General features: G+C 37.5%; 2 protein-coding genes across 2 annotated transcripts; one reads left to right on the forward strand and one right to left on the reverse strand.

Moving 5' to 3' along the window:
• Positions 1 to 412: 412 nt before the first annotated feature.
• LOC114719203 (cyclin-D3-3) lies at positions 413 to 2,186 on the forward strand. Its single transcript, XM_028904660.1, has 5 exons — positions 413 to 579; positions 688 to 1,200; positions 1,292 to 1,493; positions 1,598 to 1,728; positions 1,807 to 2,186. Exons 2-5 carry the CDS (start codon positions 739 to 741, stop codon positions 2,065 to 2,067), a joined length of 1,056 nt encoding a protein of 351 aa, XP_028760493.1. The 5' UTR covers positions 413 to 579; positions 688 to 738; the 3' UTR covers positions 2,068 to 2,186.
• A 783-nt stretch (positions 2,187 to 2,969) lies between these two features.
• LOC114719204 (probable LRR receptor-like serine/threonine-protein kinase At4g37250) lies at positions 2,970 to 7,044 on the reverse strand. The gene is made up of 2 exons (XM_028904661.1): positions 5,138 to 7,044; positions 2,970 to 3,836 (listed from the first exon to the last, which is right to left on the reverse strand). The coding sequence occupies exons 1-2, from the start codon at positions 6,771 to 6,773 to the stop codon at positions 3,145 to 3,147; spliced, it is 2,328 nt and encodes a 775-aa protein (XP_028760494.1). The 5' UTR covers positions 6,774 to 7,044; the 3' UTR covers positions 2,970 to 3,144.
• Between the last annotated feature and the right edge of the window lie 2,192 nt (positions 7,045 to 9,236).

Below are 9,236 nucleotides of genomic sequence, written 5' to 3' on the forward strand. Positions count from 1 at the left end.
TAAAGAGTTGGTATTTTTAAACTCAATTTTCTTTTAAACCACATAAAATATAAACCCGACCCTCTACTTAAAATAAGTTAAAAGGACTGGACTGATGGGTTTGGTCGGTTTTGACAGCTCTGGTCGGAGCGATGGAGTATTTTTCTTCTTCCGAGTATAAATCGGAACGTGCTTGACCAACTGTTTTTATTGGTCCACGTTTTGCTAGTGTCAGAAAATACAACAGTCCCGCAGTACGACTACAACGCTGCTTCGTTGGGCGCCTCACCTATCTCACAGCGCTGCCCCCGCACGATCCTCCATTTCTCCTCGTTGGACACCGTCAACGCCTTCACGATTCCATTGACGACCCGAACGCCTTTCCCTCGCGCGTGGCAGCCGTTACCTCCCCAACACCTCGTCAGTTTCTGTCCGCTTCGTTCTTCGAGGACCCAACACCCTGCGAACGCACATCCTGCTCCTACTCCTACTTTCTACTGCCAACGCCTCACAAACGAGAGCGTGTGCAACAAGCGCTTTGACATTGGAAGGAACATGTCTTGACAATCATCTCTTAAACGCAGGATATGATGCGCTTTCGTCAGTTATTCACTCCTTCCCAGATACGCACGCCATCTGTGTCTTTGAAATGCCACAAGCAAACAATGGATTCCATTGATTTAACATGTTTCTGTTTGCTCTCTTCAGGATATGAATGAGTGAACAAGGCTTTTTCTCCCTTTATTTTCCCTGAAGAATATGATTCTCACAAAAGATGCCCAGAACTCGTTGTCCCTTGATGCGCTTCTCTGTGAGGAAGATGGTTTGACAGAGGATGGTACGGAAGGAGGGAGATATCGGGAAAAGTCTCCGTCTTTACCTTTGATTTTGTCGGACAATAATGTTTTCTTGGACGACGATGTTCTTGCTTCTCTAATCTCAAAAGAAAGAGGGACCCATTTCGGTCCGGGTAATCTATTAATCGATGAGCCTCTAAAGGAAGCTCGCGAAGAGGCTGTGTTATGGGTTTTAAAGGTTTGTGCTCACCAAAATTTCTCTGCTCTCACCACTGTTCTTGCTGTTAACTACTTCGATCGGTTCGTCCAAAGTCTGAACTTCCAGCGAGATAAGCCATGGACGACACAGCTTGCTGTAGTTGCTTGTTTACATGTGGCTGTGAAAATGGAGGAGTCCCAAGCGTCACATCTCTTAGACCTTCAAGTACGTATAACATTGTTGGTGGATTTGTTGAAAACGGGTCAGTGTTGTTTGTTCAGTTCTTAAAAAGTTGGGAATTTTGCCTTTGAACCAGGCGGAGGAATCGAAGTACGAATTCAAAGCAAAGGATTTAAAGAGAATGGAGCTTCTAGTGTTAACAACTCTCCAATGGAGGATGAATCCTGTGACTCCAATCTCCTTCTTCGAACACACTGTGAGAGCACTCCGTTTAAAGAGCCACCTGCATTACGAATTCCTCTGGCGATGCGAACGCGTTCTGCTTTTAGTGCTTGCGGGTAAGCTAATGCCTATGTGGTTAGTCTTCCATGTTTGACATCAAACTAGAGACATTTACATTAAAATAGCATTCCAACGATGGAATTGGTTCGTTTTGTTTCAGATTCAAAGGTCATGAGTTATCTTCCCTCCATAATTGCTGCTGCTACAATGGTCCATGTTATGCGGGAGATTGAACCATTTAATGTAGTGGAATGCAGAAACCAGCTCTTGGCTTTGCTCAAAATCAGCGAGGTTTGCTCTCTATAGTTTTACTTCCATACTCGTAAATTTGATGAATTACTGGACAATTTTGATGGTAACCTCTTATAGGAGGAACAAGTGAACCAGTGTTATGAACTTGTTCTGGGAATACTATGTTGTCACCAAGACGTTCAAAATCTTCACGGCAGACGCAAGCGCCGATCTGAACCGAGAAGCCCAAATGGTGTGATTGATGTGTTCTTTAACAATGATAGTTCAAATGATTCGTGGGCTTCAGGAACAGTCTCAGTTGCAGAGGAGCCAGTGTTGAAGAAGAACCGATCTCAGGAGCAGCCTATGCAATTGCCTGCTCTAAGCCGCTCATATTGATGTTATTACTTATTAATGCCCCTCGATAATTTGCCTGCTGGTTAGTATATATTTTCAAACATGGTAGCTAGCCTTCTTTTCCTCATCAATTTGACAACGATTATGTCGTTCAAATTCAACTCTGGTTATTATGTTCTTATTCCTATACTACATTCTTGGCCAAAAAAAAAAACGAAATATTAAAAAAAAAAAAAAAAGTGAATGGAAACTTTGGATTCAAGTTCACACCAGATATATGGGAACAAGCAGAGTCATGTGTCAAATTCTCCAATTTGTGTGGAATATTGAAACTCCACATGGGTTGCTATGAGATAAAATGGGAAACGTGTCTACTGTATACAGGAGTAATGCATTTATGTAACAGAGGGGAAGCAAATGTGTAAATGTTTCTTGAAACCAATGAATGTGTGAATATGAAGGAATTTTGTAGGTGTTGGGAATTTAAGACTGTGGAGCCACAAAGCGGAGTGCGCAGCGTAAGAGTGGGAGGTATTTTCCAAGTGACAGATGAGCCAGGCAATAATTCTGAGTCTGCTTCCCAGAGTCAAATTTCGTACTTACTTTTCAGTGTTTTTCAAAAACGTGCATGTCCTCACAACAGTTGTCTGAATCACTTCCTTGATCAAAATCGCAGTTAAATTACTAACTTCACTAATTTTTTAATCACTGACTTAATTAACTTTTTAATCTTTGTATGTTATTTTTAATGTCACATTTCAGTCTTACTAGTAAATCCGAAAAAAATTTTCCGGATTTTTTAAAATAATTCTTGAATTTTTTTAATATTTATACGTATCTTTTTATTGAAGGTAATATTCTCTTAATGGTTAATTCTGGGGATCTAATACAATGATAGTAAATCGAGTAATTTTTTTTTATTTGGTAGCTTGGAAAGAATTAAATCAACACACGAGAACCTAAAGAAAATTAGAAAGATTATTCCTAGATAACTAGGGAAATGAATATGGGTGATGCAAGCGGAACGCACACCATTGGTACCGAACTCAAACTCCTATTGGTCAATCATAAATACAACTTTCTACAAATGTATTATGAGAGAACAGAACGCCACAGGGCTTAGTGTCCATGGTAGAAAGAGCCCATGGAAGAGGAAGAAAAGGAGCACGTGATTTTATCAAGAGCATATAACACTTCTTTCATCGACGGCCTCTTCTGTGGGACACTGGACACACAACTATACCCTAATCTGAAGTATGCCAACAGGGCCTCCTCTTTCCCCTCCATGTCAGCACGGATTGCCACGTCAGCCATCCTCAGGGCCCTGTTCTTATCCTCCACCAACACCCCCGTGCCTTGGCCCATCTCATCAGTCACCACAATCTTCCCTGTCAGTAGCTCCAGAAATATGATCCCAAACGAGAAGACGTCCCACTTTGGGTGGGGCTTCAGGTTTCTGTACGACTCAGGCGCATGGTAGGGAGAGACACCTGTTATAGAACTTGGGCTTGGACTCGGGCTTGGCCCAAAGTTAATGTCCTGGAAGCTATCCCGTGAGGCAGTGGATCTCTTGCTGCCGAAGATACGGGCCGACCCACCAGCTTTATAACTGGCATCCCCTGTTACGATTTTCTCAAGCCCAAAGTCTCCAATCCTGGGCTCCATATCATTGCCCAGGAGGATGTTGCTGGGCTTCAGATTTCCATGCACGTGCTTTTTGTCGTGGAGGTAAGCCAGCCCACGTGCCACCCCTTTAGCAATCTTCAGCCTCAGTTCCCATGGCACATGGCAAGGCGAGGACCCTACTTTCCCTGAAACGCCACGCAAAGCACATCTATCATGAAATTTTGTTCACACAACTATCCACACCCCAAGACACTGGGACAAGAAAAAGAAGCATAATTTTTATATTTATTATCATGTATAACGATTTTTACTGGGGACAAGAAATATCTATTGATTTTCATGAATTCAGAAAATTCAATTCATATAATCCGAGGAAAGGAAAATTCAATCCAGATTCAAGTTATATCTATTTCGGCTAGAGTGAGTGTAAGTAGGTGGGGTTACATGGATGACAGAACAGAGGAAAAAAGGTTTTGTTTTCTTTCAGTTGCAAGGGCAGACGACAAGGGAAAGAAGACAAATGGGAGTAACATAATTTTTTTTTATTTTAAAAGGTATAAAGTTATTTTTTTAAAGTTAAAAAATAGACACTAACCGTTTCATATTACTCCTTATTATTATTATAAGCCATATTCTTAAAAAAATATCTTTAAATCTTAAATACAGGCCATCAACCAACTCACTAATTATTACTTTCCAATTTTAGCATTTTAGTGCTAATAAACTTCTTGAACCCTATGTTTCTCTGTCAACATCAGTTAAGTTGGGTTAAACATAAACCAAATTAATCCTCCAGTTTTTAATATAAAACCTATTTTATAAATTTATTATTTTTTTAAAAATTAATTTTATTGATATTTTCTCAATAATAATCAAGTAGATGAAGAAAAAAATTAAGAAAGATAATCAAGGTGTTTAAAAAAATATATCATATTAACTAATTTAACTAATATCTTTAATCTATTCAAACTAGTTAATTAGATCAGAGAAAGAGTATTAATTCATAAGAGACTTGATACTTTAGCTTTGATTTCTTAATACGTGAAAATTAGTTGAGAATCTCCTATGAAAAAAGAGGAGTAAAAGGGAAATAAAACTCATAATCTCTTATTTATATAAAAAAAAAAAACCTTTTTGCCAACTATTTATAAAGAAACTTTATATCGTCAGAGGACCAAAAACAAAAAAAGAAATGGGAGTGTGTTGATAATTATGTGCACGCGGTTGGTGATCAGAAAGCTATACACAAAAGCAGGGCGACTCAGAAAAGATTGACTAGCATGCATTAAAGAAAAGGGTTCAGTTGCACCTACTTCACCGTCAACTCTCTCATCCTCCCAAGCACACCCGCATCCTACTTAATTACTATGCTGAGGTAAAAGATCATTCAACTCACGAGAACAGAATGTTCTAATCTTTAATTGACCCTATTATTCATTTATTAAAATTACAATTAAATTTGGCCAGAAAGAGTGAGGCGACTTACTGTAGCGAACGTTGGCCAGGCTGCCATTAGGAACGAAGTCGTAGATAATGAGCTTCTCTTCATTTCCCCAGTAGAATCCTCGAACCCGAACCAGGTTTGGATGAACCAGTTTGGCTACCACTCGGACTTGGGCCTCGAAGTCCTTGAACCGCCCTACACCGCTCTCGCCGATCCTCCGAACCGCCAACGCCGTGCCGTCTTCCAGTACAGCCTTGTACATTATGCTCGAACCTGTAGCACCCAGTATGAAAGCTGACGCCTTTAGAAGTGTCTCCGGCTCCATCTCTTTCTCTCCATCAACCGTCACCAATGTCCCTGTTTTGTTCTGCGATGATGATTCTTGTCTCTGAACCCCATTTTGTGCGTCCACTTCGTTGTCAGAAGAGCTTGCGGATTCTGATGATGATTCTTCTTCTTCGTCGGTTTTTTTCCGCAAGCATGACCACCTTCTGAACCCTCTTGAGTCGAAGGACGAGGGTGATGATGGCCCATGGATAGGTTCCTTGTTTAGGGCATCCTCCGCGCGCTTCCTTCTTTTTAGTTGGTACACGTAAAGGAATATCATAGCTAATAATCCAATGCCTATAATGTCCCCTACCACGATACCTATGATTGTTCCTCTTCTAAGTCCTGTCTTGTTTTGCTGCGAAGTCCCGTGTCCTGATCCCGGCGGGGGAGAATCGAGTGTCTTTGGAAATGCGGCGAATGCAGGAGGAGATGTCGGAGAAGTGGCATTTGGTGAAGGAGCTGGTGACGATGAAGCGGGACATGGATTGTTGATTCCTTCTCCGCAAAGATCGGGATTCCCAGAAAATGAACTCAAATCGTGGTTGATGAAGACGGAGGAATCTGGAATCTCTCCGGTGAGATTGTTGAAGGAGAGGTCAACTGTAGCGCTGCTCGGAATTTTCCTGGCGAATTCTTTGGGGATTTCCCCGGAAAATTGGTTGAAGGAGATGTTCAAGAGTCGCAAACTGTCCCCACCAAAATCCGAAGGGAGAGATCCGTTCAACAAGTTGGAAGATAGATCTAAAACTTGTGTCGTTCGAAAGCCACTAGGAAGACCACCTGATAAGTAATTATTCCTCACCGACACCACAGTTAGATTCTGCATGTTTCCAAGACTGGCGGGAAGCTTCCCCGCCAATGCATTGTCGGAGAGGTCAAGAACCTGAAGATTCCTAAGCTGTACTATGGAATCCGGAATCTCCCCGGAGATCAGATTGTTAGACAAATCCAGAAACCCAAGCTTCGAAGCCTGGAAAAGTGAAGAGGGAAGAGACCCATTGAGAGAATTATTAGAAAGGTCGAGACGCTGGAGATTCTCAATCATACCAAGATCGTTAGGAATGGAGCCCAGAAGCTGAGAATTGGGAAGAGCTAAACCAACCACTCGATCCTGAGAAGAAGAATTCGTGGCATCTGAAACAGCTCGACAGGTAACTCCTTTCCACGAACAAGGAGTCTGGTCCAAGTAATTCCAGCTCCCCAGCAAGAACAGAGGATCACTCCAAACAGAGTACTTCAAAGAAAGCAACAAAACACCATCTCTGTTTAATCCAAAACACGGATTCACAGCAACAATAACAAGAAGAACAAGTGGAAAAAACCTCCACAGAAGACTCGAGAAGCTCATGACGATTTCAAAGAGTGATCCCACACCCACATGTCTCGACGAATTGAAAAGGATAAAAGAGGAAGAAGAAACTTGTGATGTAACTGAGGGAGAACAAAAAGAAGAAAGAAGAAAGGAAGGATGAACAGAAACAGGTCACAGTCTCACAGAAACAAGAGGTAATGTGAAGCTAAATAATGACGGGAGAGATGGAAATACTTAATTGGGTTCGCAGTGCTCTACTGGTAAAGCGGGAGAAGAATAGCATCTTTTGCGGCTACTAGACACACAGGTGGTGCTAGCAAGATTTGGAAACCATGGCTTTCATGATTGATTCCCTAAATCATGGTGTGAATATATTAAGGGAAAGTTATTGCCAAATGTTTATATTTCCCAAAAAAATTATATAAATTAATTTTGAAAAAATATAATTATTTTTCAATAATAAAATGAATATTAACATCAATCAATATTATATAATTTATTTAAAATTATTATTAAATGTCACATCAAATTTTAAAAAACAGATAGCTATTATTATTACTATAATTAAGAATGTTATAATCAAAATGTTCAAAATTGAACTTTTAGAATGATGGTAATTTTTGTAAAATCTAGTACCAAGAGGTGAAAATTTTCTGTACAAAATTATTTTTGTTCACGTTAGTTTAAAAAATTAACGACTTTGCGTAAAAGATATAAAATCATACAATATAGTAATATATTGTTATAGTGATATGGTGATTATAGTTTTGACTACTGCCAATCTTAAATATGAAATTCATTTTGTAACGTAATGGGCATTAAAAACTGGTTCTCACATTCAGATGTGGTGGTAGTCTTTCATTACAAAACACATTATTTTTTTGGCGTAATAATTATAAAACTCATTATGATTTATAAATTATTTAACTTACATTTTTTTTAATTTAGGGTATCCCTATATTTGGCGTGGACCTCTAATATATATGGTATGGCTTCTAAAAGAAAAATAGCATTTTTTGGATTTTTATAGCAATAAAGTTAGTTGTAGATATTTTGTTCAATATTAAATGAGTTGATAATGATAATAATATGAATTTTCTTGTATATTTAGTATATTAACACAAATGAGCTGTATTATACACCACATCCACATATACATATGCATATACATATATACATACATATATATATATTGAAAGCGATGCTTCATTTGTGCCTAACTCTAACATAAACATAAAAAAGAATTACAGTCTTGAGTGTATTTAACTTAAATTTTTTAACATCTAGTTATAAATTATAAATACGGGGATTCCTCGTATACTGTATAAAATCTAAGAAAATTAATAGCAAGTATGATTGTTTGTTTATAAGAAGAAATTGATCGATGATTCGATGTTGATAATAATATAGATTTTCTCATATAGTCGATTTAGTACCCCCAGTAACTGTTATACACACACACACCAGTATATTGGGAATGATAATTCGTGTTTCATTTGCACTTCATCGTAATCAATAGTAGTAATAATGTAAAGATGCATTTAATATCCTGATTTTTTTAAGGTATACTTAGCATCCCGATTTTTTGTATGATACATCCAGTATTCTGTTTTTTTTTTTTGGTATCCAACACTATGATATTATTTTTAGTGCATATAGCACCCTAAAGATCATGGTACTGGATATAACTAAGAAAATAATATCAGAGTATTAGATGTACCAGAAAAATAAAATCGGATGCTAAATACATCATACAAAAGATCGGGTTGATAGGTATATCTAAAAAATAAGATTAAGATACTGAATGTACCTTTATCCCATTAAGAACCAAAGGTAGTACTGCTATTGAGTATGATGAAGCGTAAATAATCAGGGTATTGGATGTAGCTTTACCCTTTTTATAATAATATCCAATTGACTAATTTGATAAAATTAAAAAAGTTATTAGGTTATTTTAAAATATTTATATTTTTTGTTTCTCTCTATACTAATTTACATCACTTATAAATTGATATATTATTTGATGATACACATAAGTATTAGATCATGTAAAATAAAGTTACGGTGCAAATTTGTCCCAAATTTTTTTATTTAGAAACACTGTGTATGTGAAAGTTTTTTGGGGAGCAAATATGTCCACAAAGTTTAAAATCATAGTAATATTGCATCTACCATTAAAAAACTTACGTTAATCATTAAAATAGTGATGTAGACTATTAGCATTTTTAACAATAAAAATAATATTGTTACGATTTTAAACTTTTGAGGCAAATTAGATTCCAAAAAAATTTCTGGATGTCCAACGCTCCTAAATAAAAACTTCATGAGCAAATTTACATCTTAACCTAAATAAGTTATAATTAAGCTATTTAGTAATTTTTTTTATTTCTTCAGAATAGTTAACTAAATTTTATATTAAACATTGGAGGTAGTATTAAATAACCATCATTTTGTTACTTGAACTATAAAAGATAGCATCTATTGTAATATTGACGATAC

Source organism: Neltuma alba, unplaced genomic scaffold (genome assembly GCF_004799145.2).
Source record: "Neltuma alba isolate B1F8T4 unplaced genomic scaffold, ASM479914v2 tig00011899_pilon, whole genome shotgun sequence".
Taxonomy (NCBI): domain Eukaryota; kingdom Viridiplantae; phylum Streptophyta; class Magnoliopsida; order Fabales; family Fabaceae; genus Neltuma; species Neltuma alba.

Coding starts and splice junctions, on each gene's coding strand:
- LOC114719203 (XM_028904660.1), top strand. CDS start 739: ATGATTCTCACAAAAGATGCCCAGAACTCGTTGTCCCTTGATGCGCTT. Junction 1,201..1,291: donor CACATCTCTTAGACCTTCAA/GTACGTATAACA, acceptor CCTTTGAACCAG/GCGGAGGAATCGAAGTACGA. Junction 1,729..1,806: donor CTTTGCTCAAAATCAGCGAG/GTTTGCTCTCTA, acceptor AACCTCTTATAG/GAGGAACAAGTGAACCAGTG.
- LOC114719204 (XM_028904661.1), bottom strand. CDS start 6,773: ATGAGCTTCTCGAGTCTTCTGTGGAGGTTTTTTCCACTTGTTCTTCTT. Junction 3,837..5,137: donor CCTGGCCAACGTTCGCTACA/GTAAGTCGCCTC, acceptor GTGGCGTTTCAG/GGAAAGTAGGGTCCTCGCCT.